The 27,865-nt window shown below is 54.5% G+C and overlaps 1 protein-coding gene and 1 long non-coding RNA gene across 9 annotated transcripts in view; one reads left to right on the top strand and one right to left on the bottom strand.

Moving 5' to 3' along the window:
• Positions 1-434: 434 nt before the first annotated feature.
• LOC111152917 lies at positions 435-7,083 on the bottom strand. Of its 2 annotated transcripts, none has more exons than XR_002640971.1 (3): positions 5,020-7,083; positions 3,413-3,827; positions 435-987 (listed from the first exon to the last, which is right to left on the bottom strand). It is a non-coding gene; the product is annotated as an uncharacterized LOC111152917 (long non-coding RNA). The 2 variants fall into 2 exon arrangements; XR_002640972.1 differs by lacking the exon at positions 435-987 and having other exon boundaries at positions 1,605-3,827; positions 5,020-5,753; positions 6,223-7,083.
• Positions 7,084-10,967: 3,884 nt separating this feature from the next.
• The window catches only part of LOC111152878 (kelch domain containing 4), a 48,589-nt gene continuing 31,691 nt past the window's right edge, over positions 10,968-27,865 (top strand). Inside the window, exons 1-4 of one of the 7 annotated variants that reach the window (XM_022511592.1) lie at positions 10,968-11,070; positions 17,577-17,668; positions 21,685-21,763; positions 22,444-22,542. In XM_022511592.1, the coding sequence (XP_022367300.1) occupies positions 22,450-22,542 (93 nt within the window). In that variant the 5' untranslated portion in view covers positions 10,968-11,070; positions 17,577-17,668; positions 21,685-21,763; positions 22,444-22,449. Of the gene's footprint in view, positions 11,071-14,214; positions 14,314-17,576; positions 17,669-21,682; positions 21,769-22,443; positions 22,543-27,865 lie in introns of those variants that run through there. The other 6 variants (XM_022511586.1, XM_022511587.1, XM_022511588.1 and 3 more) reach the window with 6 other exon arrangements.

Genomic DNA, 27,865 nt, shown 5'->3' with positions numbered 1-27,865 from the left:
TTCATTAGTCATTTGTTTTTTCAAATGGATACGGCAAACAAGAGCTCGTTCTGCTTTGCATTTTGCCTTGTCCTTCTCAGTCCTTGGCATTTCCGTTTACGTGTTAGAATCAGCTTCTCGGTTTGTGAGCGCACACGTTTGGGTCCGCAGAAAGCCCCCTGGGATTTTGAGGAAATGTTGCTGAATCTGTAAGTCATGGCGGGGAGATTGAAACCTTTCCAGCGGCGAGTCTCGCCTCGTCTCTCAGACCTCTGTCTCCATATGCGGGTCTGCTAAGTTTTCTCCTCAGTGGTGCCCTGTAGTCTCCAGGGCAAGGTCTAACCCATCTCCCGCTCCCTCTGCTCCGAGGTATTTGGTCGTTTCTGGTGCTCTAATTAATGGTAACTTCTAAAGATTTTTTATTTTGTATTTATTTGTGATTGGTCTGTAAAAAAAAAAGAAAAACAACAAAAAACCACCTGTTTCTGTATGTTGATCTTGTATCCAGCAACCTCGCTAAGTTTACCTCTTTAATTTGAATAGATCATTGGGAGATGCCTTTGGCTTTTTTTTTATTCCATGCTCTGTGTGAATAAGGACAGTTTAGCCTGCCCTTTCTCAAACCTTGTGCCTTTTGTCTGTTTTCTCCCGCCTGTTTGCGTGGCCGGCCTGCCTTTGCCGTGTTAGAGCGACATGGTGAGGGGATGCTGGGGCTTCACCTCCTTCGAACCTCCTTCCTTCATCAAAGAGCCTACGAAGGATTCTGGAGAGATGGCCATGGTGGCCTGGTTTTCGGCTATTCCAAAGCCCCACGTAAAACATGGCACCACTGGAAAGAAAAGTAAAATTTCCAAGAACTCTCGTAAGTGTGCAGTGGAGTTTTCCAGAGGCCAGGGACATGCTACGCCTGACAGATGAAACGCACAGGCAGGAATGAGAAGTTCATCCGTTGTCTACGAAGCCAGACACCAAGACCTCTGAAGAAACACCAAATCATGTGAGCTCTGTCTGTCAAATAAATAAATAAATAAAATCTTAAAAAAAAAAAAAGAAACACCAAATCATGCTCGTCTTTTCACAGAACGTTGTCACTTTTGATTAAAAAGAAATACAGGGGCATCTGGGTGGCCGTCGGTTGAGTGTCTGCCTTCAGCTCTGGTCGTGATCCCAGGGTCTTGGGATTGAGCCCCACATAGTTCCCTGCTTGGTGGGAGTCTGTTTCTTCCTCTGAACCTCCTCCCTCTCATGCTCTCTCTCACTCACTCACTTTCTCAAATAAATAAATAAAATCTTAAAAAAAAAAGAAAAAAGAAATGTAGTTGCTTTTCATGAATAGTAGGTAGTTTATGTTAACGGGTAATAAGATGATTATTGCTGTTTTAAATGAATTAATAAATAAATTGTTTAAAATAAGGAATATCCGGGGCGCCTGGGTGGCTCAGTGGGTTAAGCCGCTGCCTTCAGCTCAGGTCACGGTCTCAGGGTCCTGGGATCGAGCCCCACATCGGGCTCTCTGCTCAGCGGGGAGCCTGCTTCCTCCTCTCTCTCTCTGCCTGCCTCTCTGCCTACTTGTGATCTCTGTCTGTCAAATAAATAAATAAAATCTTAAAAAAAAAACAAAATAAAATAAGAAATATCCACAGACAACATCTACACAGAACTAGGAAGTGTGGTGTCTGCACATCTCAGAGTCCCAGTGGGTGGGGCTGAGTCACGGGGAGGCACCGAGTGCGGGTGTTGGGTCTGTGTAGGGAGAGTGGGGGATGTGTGTGTGACAAACCTGAGTGTCAGGGGGCATGAGTGCCCACAAGTATGCCCTGGACGGCATGGAGTCTGACGGCAGCAGGTGAAGTGGACAGCGGGTTGTGGCAGAAGGAGCGGGGCAGGGTGACCTGGTCATGTCTCACGGGGATGGACAGTGCAGCCTCTGGTGGTTCTTTCAGGACAAAGCCCCACACAGAGGGAAAACTGCTGGGTCAGCACCAAGCAGGACAGGGACAAGAGAGACCAGCGAGGGAGAGCTGCGGACAAGCGCAGGAAGGGGGCAGCGTCAGTGACCCTGCTCGTTAAAGCCCCGGGGGTCACAGTGTGCTCGGGAGAGTGACAGGAGAGGGCTGTCGGGGAAATGAGAAAAGCTGTAACCCGTGTTCTTCAAGAGGCTCAAGAGCCTTAAATTGACATTGAGCAACAGAAAAGCATCAGGGGTAAATCCCATGCAAAGCTACTGCCAGAAACATGAGAGTGTGCCACAGAGCGGCGCTCCTTACAGAGAGGAAGCACAGCAGAAGGACGTGCTCAAAACAAACAAAAAAAGGAAACATCAAAATTGCAACATGCTGTTCCAGAATAAACTAAAAATGAGAAAATGATAGAAAACCTAGCGGGGGGAAGCCGGCACCACGAGTTAATGTTTAAAACTCAGAAGTGAGGTGAGACACTCAAGCAAGGAATGGAAAACAAAAGAACGATTATTTCATAAATGTAGATGAAACAGAGAGAACTCAAGAGTTGAAGGCAGCACGAGGACATGATGCCTTCAGGGGTTGAGGAGATGAAAAGGAGAAACAGTTTAAAATTCAAAAGAAGAAAAAAACCACGATTCGAAGGATGTCAAAGAAACTTTGAAATTGTGAAAATTGGCAAAAAAATTCCAACAGACAGATAACAGGGCTCTTTGAGGAAGGCGCCAACGCAAGACAGCAGAACAAATTCTGAGGCCCGTATTCAAGGAAAGTTGCCTGAAATCCAGCCCAGAATGACCAATGCCAAGACATATGTTAGCAAAATGACTGGTACTTGAAGAAAAACAAAAAATCCTTGGGGCCTCTAGGTAAAAAGAGAGCTCTGGCTTAGAAGAGACAGAAACCGAGATTCTCACACAACTTTTCCACAGCAGCCCTTGATGCCAGGACAGGGGAGTCACGCCTGGAAGGTACTAGAAACCAGAGCCTGAGATTTTTATACCCAGCAAAATGGATCTTCCCACGCAGAGCACAGAAAGTGCTTGTGCCATGTAAGAACGCAGGCTCGCAGGAGCCTCCTGGGACGCCTGCTAGACGGGGTTTCATGTGCCCCACACAGCATGGACACACATCATACGAATGTGGGCAGCGTGGACTCGGCTGTTCTGAGAGCACCACATGCAGGGTGTGGACAAAGCCGATGGGTGGCCAGGGAGAGTCTAGCTCTGTCATCCCAGGTGTCCTTACGCCGCACCATTCCCAGGGATGAAGATGGGGTATGAAGGAAGTCAAGGGAAACCTTCCCACACGCACCGGGTGCCACTACAGCCTGGACCGTGGTCTTAAGGTACCATGTTTGCTCCCAGCCCACTCCTCCTCTCACTCCCTCCCCATAAACCAAAAAGGCAGGGCTCGGGGAAGTTGTGGATTCTAGGTCTGGGCACAGGCAAGTCTGAAACATCTTGACACACCAGCGACTGAGGCGTCAGACACTGCAGGAGCGGGGGGCCGGCCCTGGGGGGCTCCTGCTGGCTGAAGTTGGGGTGATCGGACCTTCAGTAACGTGAAGACGTGCACTGACACCGACACCCCTCGGATGCATCTGAATCCGTGCATTCGTGAGGGCATGAAGGCAAATGGATGCGCTCGTCAGTCACACTCTGAGGATGACAGAGAGCCTGTTATCTCGCACACCAGGCAAATAAAGCAAAGCACCGAGAATATGTCCCGGCTGTCCTCAAAGAAATATACCCCCGTAAGCGAGCAGTAGACCAGGCCTTCCAGAGAGGTCCGGCTCGCCGGGCTTCCAGCCTCCTGATGGGAACGACGTGATGGGATTAGTGAAGAGAGCAGGAAGGCCCCGAGCATTCCGGACCCCGGCATCACCTAGAGAGAGAAAGAGAGAGAGAACATGAGCACAAGCACAGAGTCATGTGGCTCCGAAGGCAAGAATTGTATCTCTGCAAAATTCACACGTGGAAGAGCCAAGCCCCATCTCCTTCTGCAAGTCCCCTCCATCGGAGATAGGGTCCCCCAAGAGGGGTTGGTTAACATGGCATTAGCTGATCCCTTAACCTGAAATCTCACGGTGGCACAGAACAATGACTCCGTGAAGCCCTGGGACTGGGCAGGCCAAGGAGGGACCCGCCAGAGGACCCGCCCACAGCTCGGCCTCAGCCTTCCTGCCTTCAGCCCTGGGAGAGCGGGTCTGTCCCTGCTGTGGTGCATGGCCCTGGCAGCCTGAGCAGGAGACTGTGCGGTGGGCGTGGGGGGACCCTCAGGCCCAGAGGGCTGCATGGGCCCTGCCAGCATGTGGTGTCCTGCCCTTAAAGAAACCGTGCTGTCCACCCCCTGCGGGCATGGAGGGGGAGAGAGGTGACGTTTGCCCCAAGGGCACAGGACCCCCAGCCCCATGGGAACAGCACCAGCCAAGCTACAGAGACTTGCCTTGATTTTTTTAATTTTTAAAAAAATTTTATGGACTTTACTTTTTTGGAGCAGTAACGGGCTACCGTCAGAGCCTACAGCAACACGTCGCCGTCGCCCAGCCCCCTCTGTGCTCCCAAGAACGGGTTTACTCTCCCTGGGTTTACTCTCACACCGCTGCTGGGGCCAGAAGGCGTTTGTTCTGGTCTCTTTGTGCAGAACACGGAGCGGTGATGGTTGGAGAGGGTTAGCCGTGGGGGGAGCCCGAGGGGACCGTGGGTGCTGGCAGGGAATGTTCCTGGGTGGAGGGGACACAGCCACCTGAGCACACGCGGCACGTCTGGCCTGAGGGCTGGGAGGAGGTACAGGACCCCTCCCCTCCGCATCCCCGCTGCCCGCAGCCTCCTGAAACCGCGCTTCCTTTCTTTGTGCTCAGTCCCCTGATTTGCAAAACGAAGCAGGGGCTTTCCGGAAGCCTGCAAGGGGCCTGGGGTGGGGCGGGGGGAGGCCGAAGGCACTCGTCTAGAACTAACTGTGTCTCTGCGGGGTTGGGAGCGGGGGAGCAGGGAACCGGCCTAGCCTAGGCCAGGGACAGGGACAGGGAGGCCAGCCCCCATCGCCCTGGTGCCCCATCAGGGCCATGAGAGCTCACACTGGTTGTGGGTTCCCTGTGCCGGGCTCTCCGGACAGCGCATCCCCCTTGTCACTTGCTCCAGGCTCTGCTCTCAGATCCTCCCTCAGGCTCTTCAGCGACCCTGTGACCCTGGGGGTCAGGAGGATGTCCTGTTTTTGCACTTGAGGCCGGCAGGGCGGGGCAGCGTTGGGTACACAGTTCTGCCCTGCCCAGGGATGGCCCCACGGGTTATCGGCTTTACTGTGATCCCTGACTCGGACAGCAGTCTCCTCTGGTGACCGGCACAGCTCGGAGCCCCAAACGTTCTGGCCCCATTGCGCTGTCATGGTGAAACAGAGTGACCTCGTGAACGAAATCACGGACCCGTGTGCTCCGGGGCCCCTGGGAGCAGAAACCAGTGCTGGGAGTCCTGGGTGCACGGCTGGAAGACATTCGGGTTTCTGCATCTTACCCCTGAGTTCCTTTGGATGTTTTGAGCTGAACCCAATGATTTAGGGGTAGTTGGACAAAGACATGGGGTTGCTAGGATACAGGTCCTCAGGATGGCCCGGCCTCTGTACGAAGAGATTGTCCTTAGTCTTTTGGAGCGAAGAGCTCCTCCTGCCAGCCTCTATGTGGGGCTTGGAAGGGAGTCTCCGATGACATCCTGCATCAGTGCGTTGACTGTGAGGTCTGGGGAAGCATCCAGTGGGTAGGCAGCTGCTAGCCAAAAGTTCTGTAGGGAGATGCTTTGATATGTTACTTTGGGCATCCTGTGGGGCGGAAAAGGACAGTCACAGAAGGACAGAGGGGACTCTAAGTAAGGAGAGTCTCAAAGAGGCTTTAATCCCTACTTCTACGCAGGATTCTAGATGAGTCTCACCCCCAGAGGACTCTGCATCTGCCCATCTCAGCGAGGTGAGGCTTGGTAGCCTGTGGTTTATATACTAAGTAGTGAAAGACTGATACTTCGAATCTTGAGAGCAGGGCAACTGGCGTGATAAGGACGCCAGTGGTTCCCTAAAAGGATGGAGGAAAAGTTCTTACAGGGGAGAGGGTAGGGAGAATGGCAAATGAATGCCCACAGCCACCTTCACCCATAGCCCAGCAGCACCCAAGGGATGCTGGGAATTGCCACGCAGGGGGATGTTGTCGCCCAAAAGCGGCAGTTGGAGCCCCCAGGCCCAGGACCCACGCGGGGTGGGACGGGTGAGGGGTTGCTCTCGGAGAAGCGAGCTGTACCTGAACATAGTGCCGTCTCCAGCGTGGGGTCGCAGTGGAGACCAGACCAAGGACGTTTGTGGATGGGCCAGCAACATCCAGATGAGGTCGGGAGTGCGGCGGACAGTCAGGCCCCAGTGGGCGTTTCTCCTTCTGACCCACTCACTGTGGTAGAGGGAGATGAGCACACAAGGACTCTTGGAAGGTCTCAGCAACTTGTCGGAAGTCTAAAATGACCGCAAACGAGAACACGGGCATCTGATGGGAAACGAACGCAGGGCAGCAGGAACAAAAGCGCTGGTGGAGCCGCAGGTGGAAGTGCTGGAGGGCTGGGGCAAGGGGAGGGGGCCGGCGGGCGAGCAGAGGGCGGAAGGCGCCAGAAAGCCCCGGGAGGCGGGCGGAGAAGGGCGTGTGGCTGCCGCTGGGAGCTGCGTCCTCCCAGCAGAGCCGGAGCACTGTGAAGACGGAGACGCTAATGGGGACGGTCAGGATCACCCCGCCAACAGCCTCGGGGAGCCCTCGGCCTGCGCTCTCCTCACCGGTTGGGAGCCTTTCTGCACCGCTTGGCTTCAGAACAGTTGAGCAAACAGTAATCCACAGGCTTGCACAGCCACCGGGCAGTGGTGACGGAAGGGACAGCAGGGACGGCAAACATCCTGGGATCTGGTTGCTGCCCTTTTCCCAGACGCTCCCCGGGCCCAGGGCTGCAGCCAAGCACCCCCTCCCCCATCCACCACCGGCAGCCTCTACTTCCTCCCTCAGTTAACCCCGGAAACGCGGGTGAAGTCTGCCCCAAGCCCCTCTCAAAGCACAAAGGGAAACCGAGATGCGGCTTCTAACACACGGTTCATCCAGGAGGTCCAACTCGGACACTGGGAAAAGCCACTTTTCCTGGCTATCCCCGGCGGGGACCCCTCCCGGCCGGCCTGCAGGTGAGGTCCCCGGGCGCACCGAGGACCTCTGGCGTGAGTGCCACCGCAGGCCGCACGCGCACCCGGGAAGGCTGCACTGGCCGGACGCCTGTCCTGCTGCGGGGACAGCGCACGTGGGAGCTGATGCAAGGTTCGCAGCACGCGGTGCCGGGGCCGCCGTCCGCGGCGCAGGGCCGCCCTCTCGTGGCCGCTCGTGGCGTTGCAGGCTTGGGGCTCATTAGCAAACTTGAATGGGTGTTGCATCATCTGCGGAGGGCGGGGTGGCGCGGCGGGCTCCAGGCGCGTGTGACCGGGACCACCGCCCCCCGCAAGGGCCTTTCAAGGCTGCTGGGTTGTAAGGTGCAGGTGGTGGGGTGATGCTCGCCTCCCAGGCTTCTTTGTCATTGTCGTGGGGACTGTGTCCACAGTCCCCTAGCCCTGGGCCTGGCTGGGAGCCGCGGGAGCAGGGGGTCCACTAGGAACATGGCCTGCTCATCATCTCCAAGGAAGCCCTATCTGCTTTTGCTGCTCTACCTCTGCTGACGTCCTGTCCCTCCACCCTTTTTGCCCACGACCTTGGCCCAAAACGGTCAGGTTGTCTCTGGGCAGTGGCCCCGGGGGTCACAGACCAGAGTGATCTGACGTCAAGAGGAAATGAGACACCCCACCTTCCACCTTCAAGAACGCTGGGGCAGCAAATGCAGACCCCTGGGACTTCCCTGTGGGAGCTGGGGCCGGGGGACTGGGCAGGGACAAGGGTCAGAAATGGGGAGGGGTGGGGCAGAGACAAAGATGTCCAGTTCTCATAATCCCTGGTTATTTTATTTCATTTTATATTGTATTTGTTTGGGAGAGAGCAGGCAAACCCGTGCACAGGGTGGGGGGGGTGAGGGGGGAGGGGAAGCTCTCAGCAGGGAGCCGGATGGCGGGCTCAATTCCAGGACCCGGGGATCATGACCTGAAGGCAGACGCTTCACTGACGGAGCCACCCAGGTGTCCCAGTCCCGGGTAATTTTATTTTATTTTATTTATTTATTTTTTAAAGATTTTATTTATTTATTTGACAGAGATCACAAGTAGGCAGAGAGGCAGGCAGAGAGAGGAGGAAGCAGGCTCCTTGCTGAGCAGAGAGTCCGATGTGGGGCTCGATCCCAGGACCCTGGGATCATGACCCAAGCGGAAGGCAGAGGCTTTAACCCACTGAGCCACCCAGGCGCCCCCCGGGTAATTTTAAAGTGAGGGCATGCTTTTTTCTTCTTTGCTAGTTTTTATATCTCTTTTTTCTTATTGTGTTTATTAAATATATACATTTTAAGTTTTATTTTTAAGTAATCGCTACGCCCAACATGGGGCTTGAACTCCCCACCCTGAGATCAAGAGTGACACGCCCCACTGCACGTCCCTACGTTTATTAAATAGAAATCAATGTGAGCGCGGCCCCGGTGCCTGCGGGCAGAGCCGGTTTTCCCCGGGAGGGGTCGTCTTCGCCCCCTGCTGGCCGCGCAGCCTGGCGGGCGTTTCCTTGTCTGGAAACCTCAGCTAAATCCGGGACGCGGGCTTTGCCCGCCGGGAAGCAACCTTTAAGACGCATGAGTAACAACCGGTCAGTGAGCAGCTCGTAATGACTCCAAGAGCCTTGCGTGCCGGCCCTGGGAGCCTGCAGTGGGACTGTGTCCCCTGACCCTACTTTCCCGGATCCTGGCACTGGCGGCTGAGCCCCCACCTGTTGTACCCCCACCTGCTGTACCGACTCCCAGCCCTGGTCATACAGGCCGGCTACTTGGTTTTGAATGCACTGGGGATAGTAACGTTAGCTGCATCGCTGCCACGCAAAGGGGGCTCCGCATCCCTGCCGGCATCTGGTGCCGGCTGTGTCTGGATGCTGTTCTAATGGGCGTGAGATGATGCTGTCTCCTCGGTTTACTTTGCATTTCCCCGATGACCTATGACGTGGGGCAATCTTCATTATGTATAAAGTCCTGAACTAACTGTGTCTTTGTAGAGAGAGGACATTAAGAGCCTAAGACCTGGGACCCGCTTGGAGGGGATGCAAGGGGCCCGGAGCGGAGGCCCTCGTGGGAGGGTCCCCGGGGCAGAGCACGAGCGTGAGGACCTCATGTGGCTTCACACCGATGTCACTGGCATTAGGGTTTTGTCTTGGATCTGCTTCCACCCATTTTCCAGGAGGACTAATTGGTGTGTTTGTTTTCAGCACTAACCATCTCCTGTTGCTGCTAAATTCCCCTCTAAGGCCTTCCTTCTCCCACTCGGGCAAAACATAAACAGGGAAGGGGGGGGTAGAAAGGAAGGAAGGGAAATGAGAGGCCTGGTTCAGAGAGCTGACGGCAGAGCTGGCAAGGGATGGAAATAAAGGTTGGAAACCATCAAGTCTCACGCAAAGTCCATTCACGGGGAAGATGGGATTTGCATTTTACTCAAAACTCAACAGGGTTTTTGTGGGCTTCTCTCTCATTCTAGCAACTGTGAATTCATTCAGTGACCCTATGTTCCTCTGCTGCACCTTCCTAAATCCCCACCCACACCTCACCCGAGTTCCCAACATGGGCCCTTCTTATTCTTCGGGAACAGATGATCTGTGTCTAGTGCGGCTTGCTATTCTAGAACGTTTGAAATCCTCCCCTCGTCTGCCCGAGCTGGACAACGCTTTCCGCAGCCCTTGTCCGTCACGAGGGGACTTTATGCATTCACCGTTTACTCAGTTTGTGAACATTTAACAAAGAGTGTGACCTTGCCATCTGGGGATAGGAAAGTGAACAAGGCAAGGCAGAAGGGAGATTAAATCTAGGGGAAGAGAGCTACAGCGTGTGGGTGATTCTAACACAGTGGGTTTCTAGTGAATTCTCAGGACCATTGGAGGAAGCGCGATAGTGGGAAAACCCTGACTTACCTGGAAATCAGATACTCTGACTGTTATTCCTGGCGTGTCATTGAGAAACTGGGCAAGATGACACCAGTTCGCCGGTCGTCACGGGGCACATCTTAGGACAGACCAGTCCTCAGAGTCTCTGACGGAGAAGGCCTTTCTTTAATCGCACATGTTTTCTATGAATTGCATCATTCACTAGTGTGGACAAGGGAAGGAGGATGTGGTGAGCTCCGTGCCCAGAATGCAGTTTTCACAACCATGCTTCCGTAAAGGGTGAACACCTGCCTCTGCCAGATGGCCTGAGATCAGAGCCATGTGGATGAACAACGACAGAAAAAGCCCTTCTTGAGAGCAAGGAGGTTTTAGTGGGTGTGACTGAACTTAATAGCCAGGCAGCTGGAATGTAAGGGGATACCACGAGCAGCCCTTGGTATAAGTCGTTGCCTACGAGGTGAGTGAGTTTGCAAACAGCTGGTTCCTGGATTCAAGGGCCAGACGCTCAGCGTAGTGATATTACCATGATTTTATTTTTATTTTTTTTACTGGGATTTAAAAAAAATCAAGTTCCTTTAGGAATCACCAGTGTCTCCAACTATTTGGCAAAGGAGTTTTACCTTCTTAAAATCAAATATATCACTAGGGACAGATTGGCACTGTTTTCTCTGACTGTATTTTCTCTTGTCTGCTGTCTCTGACCACTGTGTTCAGGAAAGCTGACTCTGGGCTGTGTCTGGGTAGGCTGATGGGACACACTCACCACGGAATGGATGGGACTTACAGGCTCACGTGGGTGACATGCACGGGCCTGCTCGCCGACCCCTCGCTGCCCCTGTGATGTTAAAGTTGCTTCCGTGCTTGCAATGACCATAGCCAGCGTGACTGCCGTCTTCTGTTCCATTTCCTGTGCTATCGTCCAGGTTTCCGTGTTTCCTTCTCCCCGGTGTCTACATCTAACGACTTACGGACCGTTCTAGATCTTCATGTGATGCTCTGAGATCCAGGGATAAAGAAGACACGGGAAAAGCAAGAGAAGCAAGAGTGAAGGAGGTCTCCCACACAAGAGCTAAGCAGGTGAGGGAAAGACAACGAAGACCCTTGCTGGCCATCAGTCAATAGGAAAGTCCACAGATGCAGAGAGTGGTTGCATGTGGGAGGGAAGCCCGTGGGCGACTTTGAAGTTTCCTTCTTAGACCTGTGTTTTCCAAATTTCAAAAATCAGTATGTGTTAATTACATACTGAAAAGTACCATTTAAAAAAAGGAAGCAAGGCTGTAACACGGGAGACCGGGTTATGTGAACCAACCTTCCCATTCAAAGCGACTAAAAATGCTGGATCAGTTGTAATGAGTTTCTTAAAGACACTTCAGAGCTAACAAGTAGAGCGCCACCAAATTGGAACCCAACAGAAAGAACAACAAAAAAACTGGGTAGAAACTAGGTTCTGTGAATGGCTTTTGCTTCCAGGCATGAGCAAGGGTTGCCATGTTTGACTTTGGTTTTGACAGCCTCAAAGGGTAAGAAAAAATGTCATCAAGTCCAAGGCTGCCCAGGTGGGATCTAGAAGGGTAAGAGGATCTCCGATGAAGCTCAGGCCCTAAGGGCTGCGTCTGAAGGCGAGAGTAGAGCAGAAGCAACACCGCCCTCTGGTACTTGGGGCCACAAGGACATCACCTTGGTGCTGAGCAGGGTGAGAATGAAAGATCCTGGGGTACTGGAACTATATCCCAGCACTTCCTTGGACTTTCAGCCTAAATTCTCACTACCTGGGCTGTCAGAAAGACATTGGATGGAGCTGGGCAAAGAGCCTACGGACTAGTATGTAAAGCAGAAAGAATTATCCAGAATGCAGCACAGAGACAAACAAATGGAAAATGGGGAAAATTGGTGAAGAGACCTGGAAGAGAGACTGAGAAGGGATGTCATGTAGTTAATTAGAGCTCCAGGAGAAGAGCAGTGAAAGAACTGCATTCTCTGAAAACGAGAGAGCCATCCCTAGCTTCACGAAGCCTACTGAACCCCAAACACGATAAATAAAAAGAAATTAACATCCAAATGCACCTTAATGAAACTACAGGCAATAAGATTGAAGATAAAATCGTATAAGCAGTTAAGAGGAAAAACAAAAACTTTTCAGAAAGATCTTCGGAAAATCTCCAAATATCTGGAAACGAAAGAGCACATTTCTAAGTAACTCGGGGATATGAGAAGAATTCAAAAGGGAAATTAGGAAGTATCTTGAACAGAATGAAAAATCAAAACAGAGCATATTAAAATTTGTAAGATGCACCTGAAGCAGCATTTAGAGGGAGAGCGAGAGCACTAAACTCTCAGAGATCTCAGGTAAGTGAAATAAATATTAAAAAATAACAAAAAGGTCCCCAAACATTTGGAAATTAAACACCACATTTTAACTCCAAAGAGGAGAGAATTTTGCATTCAAAGCAACATTCAATGTGGCATTCAAAGCAAAGCATTCAATGTGGCAACGACACTGGGTTTTTCCCCTTGGATGTCCGGATCGCTAGATGAATGTGTGAAACAATGGTTTGATTTCCCTTATTCCCTTCCTTCCTCAGTCCCTCCTCATTCCTTGCTTTGTTTCAAAAAGCATCTGAGGGGCGACATCACATGTATCTGACGTTTATCTGTCTTGTTAGAAGGACGCTCCTGGAAGCCAGTGGCGGGTTTGTGTTCCGATACAATGTTCGTGCGGAAGTTGACATTGTTACCTTACCTGTCCTGCTCTCGGCCGCTCAAATTCATGACTTCACAGCACAGGAATCTCCTAAATTTGTATTTTGCTAAACTTTTCTAAGCTTTTTTTGTTATTTTGCTTGATTCTTCCAAGAATGCTGTGCAGGAGGAAGGCTGGTAAACACTCATTTTTCCGGATGGGAAACAGGCAAATAACCGCACCATCCATTCCACACGTGGGAGAATCTCCCAGGCACACGGATTATTTGCGGCCCGCGCCCGGGTTCGGCATTTCTTCTCTCCTGGGTCCTGGCTCGAAGGCCGCAGAGGGCGCCTGACCGCAGGAAAAGCTACACTGTAACAGTTCACGATCTCTTCGTTGTTACGATAACCCATCAAAGTTTCAAAAACGCGATTTCTCTGAAATAGGACCACGTAGTTAATCTTACTATTTCCGGATTCTGGTCTCCTTTCAAGTGTTCCGGCTTCTCTCCGGGTAACGAGAGCTTCAACCTCCCGTTAACCACCGAACCCCACCGGGAGCTTCAACTCGCTTCGCGACGCTTTCGGGTGACAAAGCATTAACCCTGCATCTACCGGACGCTCCTGAGTTCCAAGAGCGACCGCGCTCCCCTCCTCAGCCCCCTGGAGCCCCGCGGGAACGAATGTCCCACAAACGCTCCGCGACGCAAGGGCCACTCGGCCGCGAGCGTGTCGCCTCCAGGGTGCTCAATCTCAGGAAAGCAGAAGAGGGTCGGGCGCGCTCCTTCCTGAGTCTCACTGACGCGTCGGACAGACGGATCACACGCCGGCAGGGGGACGCAGCTCCCCGTCCCAGCAGAGAGCCCGACGCGGGCTCGACCCCCGGACCCGGACCACGACCCTAGCGAGGGCGCCCCGAGGCCGGGGCGCTCCCAGGGCCACGCCGCGCGGGCAGGAGACGGCGACCGCGACACCCCGCGGCTGCTCCCCGGCGCCCGCGCGTCCTCCGCCCGCGCGCTCGAGGCTCCTGCAGGCGGCCGGGCCCCGCCGCGCCTCCCGCGCTCCCTGCACGGCGCGGGGCTCCGGAACAGCCCGGAGAGCACGGTCGTTCCGCGGGCCGCGGCGGAGGAGCCGGCGTCCCGGACGCGCAGGCGGGGCGCGGCGAGTTCCGCGGGCGAGGGGCGGGCGCCGTCCGGGGGGGCCGCAGGAGGCCGGGACGGCCGTCCGCCTCGGGGCCCGCGGGGGTGAGCCCGGAGCGCGGGGGACTTCGCGGCGGCCGGCGCCCTCCCCCGTGGGGCCCCGGCGGCCGGCCCTTCCGGTGACCGCGCTTCCAGCCTCTGCGCCGCGCTTCGGCGTTTCCCTTCCGGGATCTCCACCGCCCGCGGCCACGTGAGTGCGCACTCGCCGGCCAGAAGAGGGCGCGCGCGCGGGGCGGAAGTGACGCGTTCCGCGCGCCGGCCCGGCGAGCGCGTATTTCCGGCGCGCCGCGCTGCGCTGCCCGCCGCTCGGAGAGTCCCGGTACCACCGCGGACCGGCGCGATGGGCAAGAAGGGCAAGAAGGAGAAGAAAGGCCGCGGGGCCGAGAAGACCGCCGCCAAAATGGAGAAGAAGGTGTCGAAGCGCTCGCGGAAGGAGGAGGTGAGCGGGGGTGAGCGGGGCCGGCTGCCAGGCTCCGTGCGCCAGCCGCCCGCCGCCGGGGTCCCGGGTCCCGTCGGGCTCCGTCGGCCGGGAGGCGCCGCGCGGTCTGCGGCGAGGGTCGCAGTCTCCGGGCCTCCTTCCCCATCCCTCGAGAGGGGGTGGGCGAGCCGCACTGCAGCCGGAGCCGCGGGCTTCCGAGGGCGCGTGCCGCCAGGTGCCGCGACCGCCGCAGCGTCTCTCCCGCGCCGTCTCCTTTCCGTCTCTCCCGGTCTCGGCGTCCTGCCCCGGCCGGGTCTGCGGAGGGGCCGGGCTGAGCTCAGCTCCCCGCGCCCCGCTCCCTGTGGCGGTGCTTTCCGACGGCCCGGGCTTCGGTCCGCACCGCGAGCTGGCGCGGCAGCTGGGGCGCGCGGGCTGACGGCGGGACTCAGCGGCGAGTCAGCGGGGACGCGGCGCCCAGCGGCCGTGCGACCAGGTGTCCCTGGGTCCCAGCTCCGACTCCGCGCTGCCCCTTCTTCAGAGCCGCTCCTGTCTGCGTCTCCCCGTCTGTGGAATAACGGGATCGGCTTTTCCTTCGGCCTCCGCCGCTTTTGGCGGACGGTTCCTCGCCGGTCGCCTGCACGGGCCCTGCAGCCCCAGGCATGGGTTTGTACCTCCTCTCCGCCGCAGCTGGCTGGAAAGCCTCGGAGGAGCATGACTGTCGGTGCAACCTACGCGTCTCAGTGTCCCACGGGGCACCGCACGGGCCTGCATGGGGTCGTGGCACGGAAGATAGTTAGGTTGTGGGGCACCTTTAGAGATTATTTATTTATGTATTGGACAGAGAGATCACAAGCAGGCAGAGAGGCAGGCAGAGAGAGAGGAGGAAGCAGGCTCCCCGCTGAGCAGAGAGCCCGATGCGGGGCTCGATCCCAGGACCCTGGGACCATGACCTGAGCCGAAGGCAGAGGCTTCACCCGCTGAGCCACCCAGGCACCGCATGTGGGGCACCTTTATAACACTGCTTGGCACAAAGCAAGTGCTGTGACTGGTGGATGCTTTTCGCTCCTGTTCCCGTCTCTCTGCGGAGCCCCGTACTTGGGGGATGACAGTGGCTCCCCTGTGGACAGAGAGAGCCTGTCAGGTCTGGGGCCATGGGACTTTGCATGGTGCCTTCGTCCGTCCTCAGAACAGATCTTGAAAATCGCTGGTCATCTGGTTAGGTCAGGCCCACAGAGGATCTTCTCCCTTTCTTAAAGTCAGTTGTGTTACATACATAATCTCATCACGAGTGTGCGTCCCATCATTTCCTGGCTGGGGCCTGAGGGGAGCATCTTGGGGACAGCTGGGAGTTCTGCCTCCCGCAGAACTCATGTGAACCTGGTGACAACTTCACTTGGGTCTCACACACATTCCTCCCGCTTCTACGCTGCGTGTGTTGAAGGTGCTCTATGAAGGACACTGGGCCAGGTGCTCTGGAGTAACGTGACTCCCGACGGGCAGTCCCTTCAGCCAGCTCTCCGTAACGTCCCAGTGGGTCAGCAGTTTGCCCTGCCGGCCCACGGCACCGGTTTTGCACAGGGGATGTGGTGGTTGGTAGGAGGCCTTCAGGCATCTGCTCACATAGACGTGGCGGGATAGTGGGTGCTTCTGAAGACCGCCGTGAGGGCGAAAATTGGCAGAGCCCCTTTGGACCCTAGTTTGTCTCTATCGAGAAAAGTGAGCTGCCACGAAGCAGTTACGCACTTGAAGGCTTACCTTGGAGAAACTTCCAGCTACACAAAGACATTTCACAAAAATGACCACGGTAGTGTTTGTGAAAACAAACCATTGGATTTGCCCCAGATGTTCAGCAGCAGCAGGATGAGTGGAGAAGCTGGGCTGGCGCGGTACCTCTGCCACAGTGAACAGGAATGCAGTCGGGGCGTCCGACTTCATTCCGCAGCATCGAGCCACGTAGCAGGTTGCAGGCGAGTTCGCACTCTGATGCTGGTGACGTGAAGTTGAAACGTGTGAAACGATAATTCATACATGTCACTTTGGGGTGTGTTTACGTACCGTAAGAGTATAAGGAAATGCGTGAGAGTAAGGCGCCCTCTGTCCCAGAAAGTGGGTGCTTCCTTGGGTTCAGGGGTACACACAGGGGAGGCGGAGGGCTGCAGCGGGTGTTAAGGCTGAGGAACGTGGCGGTTTTTTTTTTTTTTTTAAGATTTTATTTATTTATTTATTTGACAGACAGAGATCACAAGTAGGCAAGACTCAGGCAGAGAGAGAGAGAGAGAGGAGGAACAGGCTCCCTGCCGAGCAGAGAGCCCGATACGGGGCTCGATCCCAGCATCCTGGGATCATGACCTGAGCCGAAGGCAGAGGCTTTAAGCCACCCAGGCGCCCCAGGAACGTGGCGTTTTGATGAAAGGAACTGAGGCAGCCTGTGCACTTGGAGCCAGGAGGTGGGGTGGGAGATGAAGTGGGCAGGATGGGTTTTAGGTTCAGGAAGGACATTGTGGAAGCTGGAACTGGGGCATGAAGGCTGGGGGTTGGAGGGAGAGAGAAGCAGGGAAGGAGGAGGCGGGGACACGTAGATGCCTGCATGAGCGAGGGGAGGAGAGCGCGTTGAAGAAGAGCATGAGGATGGAAGGGAGCTTCCCCATGATGCACGGGTCACACTCGCCCGCGTGTGTGACCACCGGCAGATGCAGGGTGGGACTCGACTGGGCGTAGGAAGGCCGGGTTTCGGTGCCGTCCTGCCGGGCAGGTAGATTGGCGTCCTCCCTTCTAAGTCTGCTCCGGCAGCTGTAGGAACGGAGCCCTTCGGACCCAGCTCGGCAGCGGCTGCGGCGCTCGCCGTGCAGGCGCGGTTCTCGGTAGACGTCTTGCTTGCAGATTGCCTTTTATCACTTGGTGGGAGGGAGGCGGGGGCAGAGTGGGTGAGTGAGCAGGGGGCTCTCAGACGCCGCGTGCGGCGGGGTGGCCAGGCGTGGCCGTGTGAGAAGGTGCTGGCAGAAGTCGGGGAGGGCTTGTCTGAAGGGGAGGCCCTTGGCGGGGACTCTGAGGGTTTGGAATGAGGTGGTACATGCAGTGTGTGTGCCTCTCTGTGTGCTTCCGAGACAGTTGCCCGTAGGGTCAAGCTCTGAGTGTTTTTGCAGGTGTCAGAGTCCGTGTCCCTGATATGGGGGCACGTGTTCTCATTTCCGGATGTGACTGGACCCTGGGCGGGTCAGACGGGGCGGGCAGGTTGGCGCGAGTTTAAAACCATGTCTTAAGTGGGACTGTTTGTCTGTCTACAGGAAGACCTCGAAGCTCTGATCGCCCATTTCCAGACCCTGGACGCCGCAAAGACTCAGATCGTGGAGACCCCGTGCCCCCCACCTTCACCAAGGTACGTCGGCAGGACTCTTCGAGCAGCTGACAGATTTCTTGCCTATATTGGAAAATCACTTTAAATTGGCACCGTGTTTTCTTTATTTTTTTAAAGATCTTATCTATTTATTTGACAGACACACAGCAAGAGAGGGAACACAAGCAGGGGGAGTGGGGGAGGCAGAACCACCCAGCGGGCAGCCTGACAACACGGGGCTCGATCCCAGGACCCTGGGATCGTGACCTGAGCTGAAGGCAGCCGCTTAATGACTGAGCCCCTCCAGGCACCCTGGGACTGTGTTTCCCATAAATAACCAGGCACGTGGAATGTTTTCTTCATTAAACCTGTTCCCATTCCAGACAAGTTCCCATAACACGGTTTTTCACTTTCCTCCTGAAGAATGGGAGTAAGGCTTTTCAGCTCTTTTGTCACAGGAAACACAGAAACGGGGTCCCCCCTCGGCTGCTCTGCAGGGAGTGCCACTAGAGAGCTGTCCAGCTGGTCAGAGTCACGCACGGGAGCGTTGCCCCAGCGAGCTCTTAGGTTCTTGAAACGTTGCAGAAGTGTCACAGGCATAGTCTCTTGTTGCTGTTTGTTCGTAACAACAGGTGTGATTTTCAAACATAAGCGTGTACCAGCCATTTCAAATGAATTTTTTTAAAAGATTTTATTTATTTATTTGACAGACAGAGATCACAAGCAGGCGGAGAGGCAGGCGGAGAGAGAGAAGCAGGCTCCCCGCGGAGCAGAGCCCGATGCGGGGCTCGATCCCAGGACCCTGGGATCATGACCTGAGCCGAAGGCAGAGGCTTTAACCCACTGAGCCACCCAGACACCCCTTTTTTTGGTTAGATCCCCTCTCTTTTTCTTGCCTGATTGCTGTGTCTAGAACTTCTAATACTATGTTGAATAGCAGTGGAGAAAATCGGCATCTTTGTCTTTTTTTTTTTTTTTTAAAGACTTCATTTATTTATTTGACAGACAGAGATCACAAGTAGGCAGAGAGGCAGGCAGAGAGAGAGGAGGAAGCAGGCTTCCCGCTGAGCAGAGAGCCCGATGTGGGGCTCGATCCCAGGACCCTGAGATCATGACCTGGGCCGAAGGCAGAGGCTCGACCCATGGAGCCACCCAGGCGCCCCCAAATGAATTTATAAATTATGTGGAGAACTCGAGAGTCTTCTGCAGGATTTCACATACTTGGAATGAGCCAGAATGAGCTTTGGTTTTCCTCTTTCTTACTCTTTGGTGTCAGTTCTTGTCCTGCTGGCTTCTGAGCTGCAGCTCTGTTACAGGTGGACTTGGGGCCTGTAATTCTTGTATTTGCTGCTGACGCGCTAGCAGGGAAAACCCGGAACGCATTGAGTCAGGAATTGGGAAAGGCCAAACAACCCTAGAAGAGATGCCATGTTCTTCAGAGAAGGGGAAAAACGTTAACTTCACAAGCACACGAGACTGTTTGGTTTGGTTGAAAAATGATTTGCTTCCTTTCTCTCAGAATAAAAATTAATCTCACTAGTATTGTTGTCAGAAATGAGATTAATCTTGGGGCGCCTGGGTGGCTCCGTTGGTTAAGCGACTGCCTTCGGCTCAGGTCGTGATCCTGGAGGATCAAGCCCTGCATCGGGTGCCCAGCTCCGTGGGGAGTCTGCTTCTCCCTCTGACCTTCTACTCTCTCGTGCTCTCTCTAACTCACTCTCTCTCTGAAGTAAATAAATACGATCTTCAAAAAGAAAAAAGAAATGAGATGAATCTTACTGGAGCTGCCACCAGCCCGAGCAGAGGCCCGGGGTCCAGCACATCAGGAGGGGCCGCCGGCTGTGCCTCTGGGGTTAGTCTCCCCCTGTCCAGCAGCGCCCCGAGTTGTGTGATGTCCCTGTCTTCATCTAAGAGCAGCATCAGGGAGCGGGGCGCACTCTTCCGGTGTCTGGCTTCTTACCCCAGGGCCACACAGCACTTACCACGTGGTCGACGCACGCCGTCCTCGGAGTGGCAAAGGCGAGTGAGTCCGAGAAATGGTGGAGGCTTCATGCCTACGGCACCCCCGAGGGAAGCCATTCTGAATGTGAATCGGCTCCCAACCCCCCGCCTTTTGCTGACCATTAAAAACTGTTCCTGAGGTAATGTGCCTAAAAAGCCAGGTTTAGTGTTAGGATATAATTAGGAACCTTGGTGCTTCCCTGTCAGCCGGGAATTGTTTGTGATGGAGCTGGGATAAAGTGAGACTTTTCAGTCAGTCAGCGTGGTAACGTCCCTCCTCCTCCTCCATCACGTTCTAGGAAAAACCGTAAACTTGCTGGGTTTTGTGAGTGCACGTGTCCCTGCGTATTGGCGGCAATGGAGTTGAGTGGGGAAGCAAGGGCTGTAGACCAGGTGCAGCAGAGGGGCAGGTGCAGGGCTGAAGGGGTGGGCGTGGCCTGCTGTGGGGGGCAGGGACCCTGCGGGCACCCTGTGGCCGCTGTGGCCCTCACTTGGGTTATGGTTTCCCAGCTGTGCTTGTTAATTTTACGTAGAAAATTTTAATACGTGTTAAGGGAAAAAAGATTTGGGGTTAAATACCTTTAGGAAACAGATGGTTTTCTTTTGAAATTAAAAAAAAATTGTGGTAAAATATATCTAACATAGAATTTTCCATCTCATCCGTTTTTAACTGTGCAGTCACTGGGATTCCTTACAGTCACGATGCTCTGGACCCAGGGATGTCTCTCCCCACACGCCTCCTCTCGGACCCCGAGAGCCCTGACGTCCCAGTTTCTGATAGAAGTGGGATCACACAACGGCCCTCCTTTTGTGTCTGGCTTCTTTCCCTTAGCGCAACGTCCTCAAGGTTCATGCTGTCGTAGCGTGAATCTGAACTCTGTTCCTTTTTTTTTTTTTTTTTTTTTTAAAGATTTTATTTATTTATTTGTCAGAGAGAGAGAGGGAGAGAGAGCAAGCACAGGCAGACAGAATGGCAGGCAGAGGGAGAGGGAGAAGCAGGCTCCCCGATGAGCAAGGAGCCCGATGCGGGACTCGATCCCAGGACGCCGGGATCATGACCTGAGCCGAAGGCAGCTGCTCAACCAACTGAGCCACCCAGGTGCCCTGAACTCTGTTCCTTTTTAAGACTGAGTAGTGTTCCGCTATACGGATGTACCACGTCCATGTGTTGACAGACGGACAGGCACGCTGTACTGAACGTCGGCGTGCAGGCTTCTGCTCCGGTCCACGTTCGCAGGGTTCTCTGCGTGTACCCAGGAGTGGAATTGCTGGGTCGTGTGCTAATTCTGTGTTTTTAACTGTCAGACTGCTTTCCACAGCATAGTCCCCACCCCCCTTTTTTAAAGATTTATCGGGGCGCCTGGATGGCTCAGTCATGAGGCGTCTGCCTTCAGCCCAGGTCATGATCCCAGAGTGCTGGGATCGAGCCCCACATGGGACTCCCTGCTCAGCGGGAAGCCTGCTTCTCCCTCTCCAGTCCCCTGTGCTTGTGTTCCCTCTCTTGTGGTCTCTCTCTGTCATAAGCAAATAAAATCTTAAAAAAAAAAAAAAAAAAAGATTTATTTATTTTAGGGAGAGAGAGCATGAGCAGGGGAAGGGGCGGAGGGGAGAGAGAGAATCTCAAGCAGACTCCACATGGAGCACAGGGCTCGATCTCACAACCCTGAGATCGTGACCCGAGCTGAAGGCAGACGCTTAACAACTGAGCCACTGAGGCGCCCTGTCGAACAGTTTTGATTGTGACTTAAGGGGACGGGCCCGTGAAACGGGTCAGCTGTGGGAAACGTGGCACGTACGTTAGGGGCACCTGGACTCCTCACTGCTTGATGGTTTTTACCCAAAAGCTGTGTGAGTCACCCAGCTCGGGGGGGCCCCCTCGTACTGTGGCCGCGAGGTTGATTTTAAGGGATGGGGGCCTTAGTTTCCATTCCCGTTGCCAGGCTTGTCTTTCACAGAAGTCTGGGGAGGTGATGCGGCCTCTGGCGGGAGGGAGGCGGCTCTGGGCTGGGCACTCGGGGCCGGATTGTGTGGTGAACCGCTGCCTCTGTCTCTCGCAGGTTACACGCCTCCCTCTCTGCTCATCCCGAGAAAGACGAGTTAATCCTTTTCGGAGGTGAATATTTCAATGGCCAAAAAGTAAAGTATATATTATATTTTTTTTCTTTCCTCCTCAAATTTTCGCGGGTCTCATTTTGAGTAAAATTAGTTTAAAGTGGTGATAGCAAATTTGCACTGGTCCCACTGTCCTGAGCCTGCAGGACTGACACGTGACCTTGTCCTTGAGAGGCCACCAGGCTCCTTCCGCGAGCTTCCAAGTCTCTGCTCTGCTGCCCCTTTGGGTTGATGATTCGTGAGCTCGTGATGGGGCTCAGAGTTGTTTGGGAAAGTGGAGGAGAGTGCGGTAGAGTGAAGAGCTCAGCTTCATTTCCGAGCGGGCCAGACAGGCCTGCGTTTCAGAATCGCGTGTGAAGCCTTAGGAAAGCGCGGGTGGGCTTCCTCTGCGCGAGGATCCCAGTGAGCCCGACTCCTCCTGCCCGCGTCCGCTCCGAACTCGCATGCCTTTAAGAACCGGCTGGACTCTGAGAGGCGACTTGCCGGGCAGCAAAGGATCTGGGTACCGTAGGTGCTACTGGGCATAACTGTCATTATCCCAGGGACCCAAGGGGCCCAGCCGCAGGCTTCCCGCACTGGTGGGATTTACGTGGCTTTAGGAAATGCGTTTCCTGGGGAAAGCTGGTGATTGAGGTCCCACTTTCCACTTACTGTCGCTTGGTTGGAGGCTTCACAGATGACACGGAGTCCCTCTTCCTTCGCAGACGTTTATGTATAATGACCTGTACACCTATAACATCAGGAAGGACGCCTGGACCCGAGTGGACATCCCCAACCCACCTCCAAGACGCTGTGCGCACCAGGTATGTGTCCGCACTGACGCTCCGCCTTCTTCTTTCCCTGGGAGCCTTGTGTTTTGTGCTCGTGGGGTTGGCGGACGACACGCGGCCTGGTTCGGAAGGGTGGGGACTGACACGCGGGTGTGCTTGCTGTCACCGTTTGGACGCGTCGAGAAGCTTCTGCTCTTCGGCGTGTTCACTTATGAGACGGCATTGAGCACCTTCTCCAGGCGGCCGAAGAGCTCGGGAAAGAGGCCTGGTCGGTCTGCCTCGTGTGGTGCCCAGCACGCCGCAGCCACACGGCAGAACACCCGTCCTCTGTCGGAGTGAGAGGCTCCCGCGGGCCCCAGACCTGGTGGCCAGAGAGAGGAGTTCCTCGGGAGAAGCCGAGTGTTCCGACATCGTTGCTGAGGAGCGAATCGTAACCAGAGATCACGAAGCGGCTGACGTCGGCTTGTTGTCACTGGCTTCTGCTCACCCCGGGAGCTCTGCCAGAGCTGCTGCTGTCCGGTTCTGTAACTCCACGAGCAAGGGCCCTTGGTCTTTCCTGTTACTGTCCTAAGCCCGGACTTGGACCAGTGTCAGGGGGCAGAGAATAATTTGAATGAGTGATGTGTTTTCAGCCTGGAGAGAGAAGGTTGTGCAAGCCTGCCATGGTGCGAGGGAAGCATCCCTCACAGCACGTGGGGGTCCTTTCTCGGGTTCTCTGTTCACGGGCACCCGCGGGTCTGAAACCGGTTCTGAGAGGAGGACTTGGCCACCTGAGCTGCACCCGAGACCTGTAGGCGTTTGGACGGGTCCGTCTTGTGGAAAAGAAGGGTGTGCTTGCGGGTTTAGCTGTCAGGTCTTAGTAAGCTTGGGTTTTAATAAGGAATGCATTTTTTTTTCTTTTGAAGCTTTTATTTATTTGGCAGAGAGAGAGAGCACAGGTGGGGGAGTGGTAGGCGGAGCGAGAAGCAGGCCCCCCGCTGAGCAGGGAGCCTAAAGCAGGACTTGATCCCAGAACCCTGGGGTCATGACCTAAGGCAAAGGCAGATGCTTAACTGACTGAGCCCCCCAGGCACCCCTAGGTCATGGATGTTGACGTTTGATCCGTTTGCCAGAGACCCTCAGTTCTTGAGAACGCGTGATCTGCCCCAGGCCTCCAGGCTGAGGACGAGTCCTGTCCCGTCCCAGCCGTGGTCTCTCCATGTCCCCAGCCCTCCCACGTACCTCCGTGGTTTCCTGAACCCGCAGACCGCTCAAATTCTGATGGGGCAGTCCCACTCTGGCCCGCATCCCGTGATGTGGGCTCGGGCTTCTTTTGCGTTTGTTTTCTTAGCTGTTTTAACCACAGTTATTAACGGCATTCTTGAAGAATCAGTGTAAAAGCCTTCGCAATTTTTAAATGCAGTGACTTGGCCGGAGTGCTGGGCAGGCTCTGATTCATGTGCGTGCCTGAGGAGGACTTTGCTAGTCTGGGACTAAATAATGTCTTTGTAGTTAAGCTTGGTTTGCTGTTTTCTCCGAATTTCCCAATGAAGTAGAGCCACAGGAAACAGAAAATTGGTTGTAAAGTCTTTGGCCTGAAGGTCATTACAGTCCGAGTTCTACAACATTGAATTCCGAGACCTAGAACCTTCCTTCTTACAGACTCGTTCGGTGTGATGTCAGAGGCCACGCTCTTTGTCTTCTTTTTCACTGTGGCAGGGAGTGTGGGGAGAGGAAGGCCGCACACACACTCTTCTTTCTCTTCTCCTGGGTTCTGGAGTTCTGCAGGGTGAGGTTGACTTCAGTGTGTAATTGGAGACCCTGTGTGACTTTTCTGTGGGAACACAGCCCAGCGAGAGGTAGGAAAGGGCTGTGGTGCTGCTGGGTGTGTGGCCGGACGTGTGCAGGCTTCAGTGGCTCACTCCTCAGCACCCCGTTCCCTGGAGGAGGGGAGGGCGCATTCACACGGCTGCGCCTAGACCGTGAGGCTGTCACCGCCAGCAGGAGGGGCCACTGAGAACTGCGGGGACAGGTGGCAGGGAGGTGGCGGTCGTGAGATCATGTCTTCTTGGTCCCCGGCTGGTTTCTGCCAAAGTCGTAGCTGAAACGCACACAAAACACAGGTGTTCTCGCCTAAAGTAGCAGACAGAGACGGTTAAAACGTCAGCCTAGCGCGCTAGTGAGCAGCAGGTAATTTCTGGAGAGAGGTTAATACACGGGAAGCCTTTCTCCTGAGACGGCCGAAGTCACGTTGGCCCCTGGAGCTCAGAAAGGGCCGGCCTCCGTGTGAGTAGTGGCCGCGTCCCCGACCGGGTGAGCGGGCACTGCGGGGGTCCCGGCTGGCTCCCACAGGAAGCAGGAGGCGTCTTTCACCTGCGAGGCGCCCTTCTGGGGCTGGGATGCGGCGACAGAAAAGAACAATCTGCCTTTCCTGATGATGATGTCCTGTGTCTCGTGTTTCTCTGATCCTGAGGGCGTCGTGCGTTTTTCGGACTCGCGCTTTCACGAAGCCGAAGCTGCTGTAACGTCCCTTCGGAGTCTGATCCTTTGGGTTCTGACGGGCTTGTTTTTGGCATTTGGAGGTGGGAGAGTGGGGAACTCGGGGTTTTCCCGACACGACTCCCTTCCAGGTAATGCAGCAGTAAGCATGCCTCATGGGACAGGTCAGAGCGCGGTGCAGGCAAGGCCGGCCTCGCCTTGCGCCCGGAGCAGGGTGCCGTGCTGTCCGCCCGTCAGCGGCCCGGCTTCGTCTTCGTGAGGCCCGGGCGACGGCTTCAGCAGTTCCCTCCGGGCCGCTGTGTGTATGTGCGCGCCAGCCGGCCAGGCCTGTCCTGAGGAGCTGCCCGGCGGTCCAGCCTCTGCCTCAATGTCTTCCGTGAGAGGACTCCGTATCTTAGGCTGTCACAGGAGGTCATTTCGTTAGTGCTAGACTTCTTTGCAAAACGTAAACTCTGGAAGATCTCCTTACTGGGTACTGAACATACTATTTTTGTGTTATGTTTTGTTCTTTTTTTTTTTTTTTTTTTTAGATTTTTTTTTTTACTTGACACAGAGAGAGAGATCACAAGTAGGCAGAGAGGCAGGCAGAGAAAGAGAGGGGAGGAGGCAGGCTCCTCGCGGAGCAGAGAGCCCGATGCGGGGCTCGATCCCAGGACTCTGGGATCACGACCTGAGCCAAAGGCAGAGGCTTTAACCCACTGAGCCACCCAGGCGCCCCTGTGTTATGTTTTGACGTGAATGTGCATTTTATGGCTGTCTTCTGGGAAATGCATTTTTTTCTTCTGCTGCGGGACATTTTAGAGTACGGCGTGTTTATTCTGCGAACAGCTCTAACTGGCAGTGACCCTCACGAGAATCCATTCTTGGGGAGATGTGGCACAGATCGTGACCTGGATTAGACCCCTTTCCGAAGCAGTTTCCCTGTCACTCACTCAACAGTTACGAAACAGAAAGAGATTGGAAATTTGACTTGATGAGACGGAAACTTCTGGGCAGGAATTGTAAGATCCTGTCGCGAACTCCCGAACGAGCCACTTCGCTCCTTACTCTTTCCGTAGCCAAGAAACTTTTCTGTTTTCATTTTTCCCTGGTTGCTTTGATACAGACCTGTGGGTTGTTCTTCCTCACCATCGATGAGAATGTGCGAGTGCGGCAGGTTATTTGAAACGACGGGACTTGTGAGCACGCCTGGCTGAGGGTGTATCTGTGCCGTCGTGTGACTTCCTTGCTGTGCACTTCGGTGCAGGCGTGCCCTCGGGTCGCCCGTAGAAAACCCTGTTAGGATGGTTCGGTCTCAGCAGCATCAGTAACGCGCCGGAGCACCTCCCGACGGCACTGCACAGACTTTTTTTCTTTCCCAGAAGAGGGAAAAAAGGAAGATGAATTTAGTTTGCCCTAAAACCCATTTTCTTCATCTTTAGGGGTGGCAAGCGAAGGGAGATTTTCTTTATTATCTTTTTTCTTAAGAACCTAAAAAAAAAGTAGTTCAGCAGGAAGTGCAGATGTAGAATTGACCTTGCTTTGTCTGTAACTGGTGCCCTGGAAGGGCTTCTCTCTGGGGCTGCGCATGCTGGTGGGAGCCGGCGGCGCGGGGCCTGCGTGTATGAGCGGCAACCCTGGGACTTGCCCTTTGCTTCTTTTCTTTGACTTGAATTTCCTCATTTTTTAGGATGACTGGGGTTGTGTTAGGTTCTAGTCTTTGAAGGCTGGGTCTGGTTTGAGGTTGGTAGGAAAGTGATTTGCTTAGTACTTCTCATGTAGTCATTTTGAAATCATCCTTAAAAGGTGGGGAAGGTTTGTGTGACTAAAGGAATCTCACTGATTTGTTTCTCTTAATTTACACATTTGTCTAAATGTTTATGCGTTTTTCTTTTTTTAAGATTTTATTTATTTGACAGAGAGAGATCACAAGTGGGTAGAGAGGCAGGCAGAGAGAGAGGAAGGGAAGCAGGCTCCCCACTGAGCAGAGAGCCCGATATGGGGCTCGATCTCAGGACCCTGAGATCATGACCTGAGCTGAAGGCAGAGGCTTTAACCCACTGAGCTACCCAGGCGCCCTTCAGCTTTATTTCTGAGTGGAAATGTCTTTGTTTTACTTTGGTTTTACACGATATGCGTGCTAGATACAGAACTCTAGGCCGAGAGCCCAGAGAGATGTTCCGTTTTCTGGCTTCCATCGCTCCAGCGAGAGGTTACTGGTCATTTTTGTCTTTGCTCTCCCGTAGCTAATGTGTCTGTTTCCTCCTCTAAGTCTGCTTAAATGATTTTCTCTTTGCTGTTGGCGTTTTAACAGCTGGGTTTGGAGGTCCCTCGTGGCGCTCTGGGGGTCCGGTGAGGTGTGCGTTAGGCTGCTTCCCGCTCCTGGCGGTCAGTCAGTCTGTGCCTCTGGCAGCCTTTTTCTGTTTGGCTTCATTTTGGGTCGTGGTTCTTGCCCTTCCCAGTGGATGTGCCGTGAACTTGAGCAGTTTTCGTTTCACAAATGGTGTTTTTCACCGAGAGGGTGTTTGGTTTTGATGACCTTTCCCATGTCTGTTTGTTCTGTTCGTTTTTCCTTTAAATCCTTGGGCATATTTGTAACTGCTCTGCGTCCTCGGGTACTCATTCTCTCATCTCGCTTCCGGGCCTCTTTCTGCTCTGACTTTTCTTCTAACGGGTTCCGTTTTCCTCCTAGGAATGTGTGGTCAGCTACTGGTCGGACGCCAGAGGGTGCTCTTGGCGCGCGGCAGCAGCTGGGTAGATGGGCGCACGCTACCCGCTGGCTGTCTGGGTTTTGTCCTCCTGTCAGTGAAGGACGAGGTCGGTCCTGGCCCGTGGTTCTGTCACCCGCAGATCGCCGTGATCTTTTGAGGCTTTCCGTCTGGCTGGCCTAGCTCCAGGC

The sequence above is a fragment of the Enhydra lutris genome, unplaced genomic scaffold (assembly GCF_002288905.1).
Source record: "Enhydra lutris kenyoni isolate GAN:26980312 unplaced genomic scaffold, ASM228890v2 scaffoldscaffold30, whole genome shotgun sequence".
In the NCBI taxonomy this organism is placed as follows: Eukaryota; Metazoa; Chordata; class Mammalia; order Carnivora; family Mustelidae; genus Enhydra; species Enhydra lutris.
The sequence above is the reverse complement of the archived record's forward strand: the minus strand, read 5'-3'. Positions and strand labels throughout refer to the sequence as shown.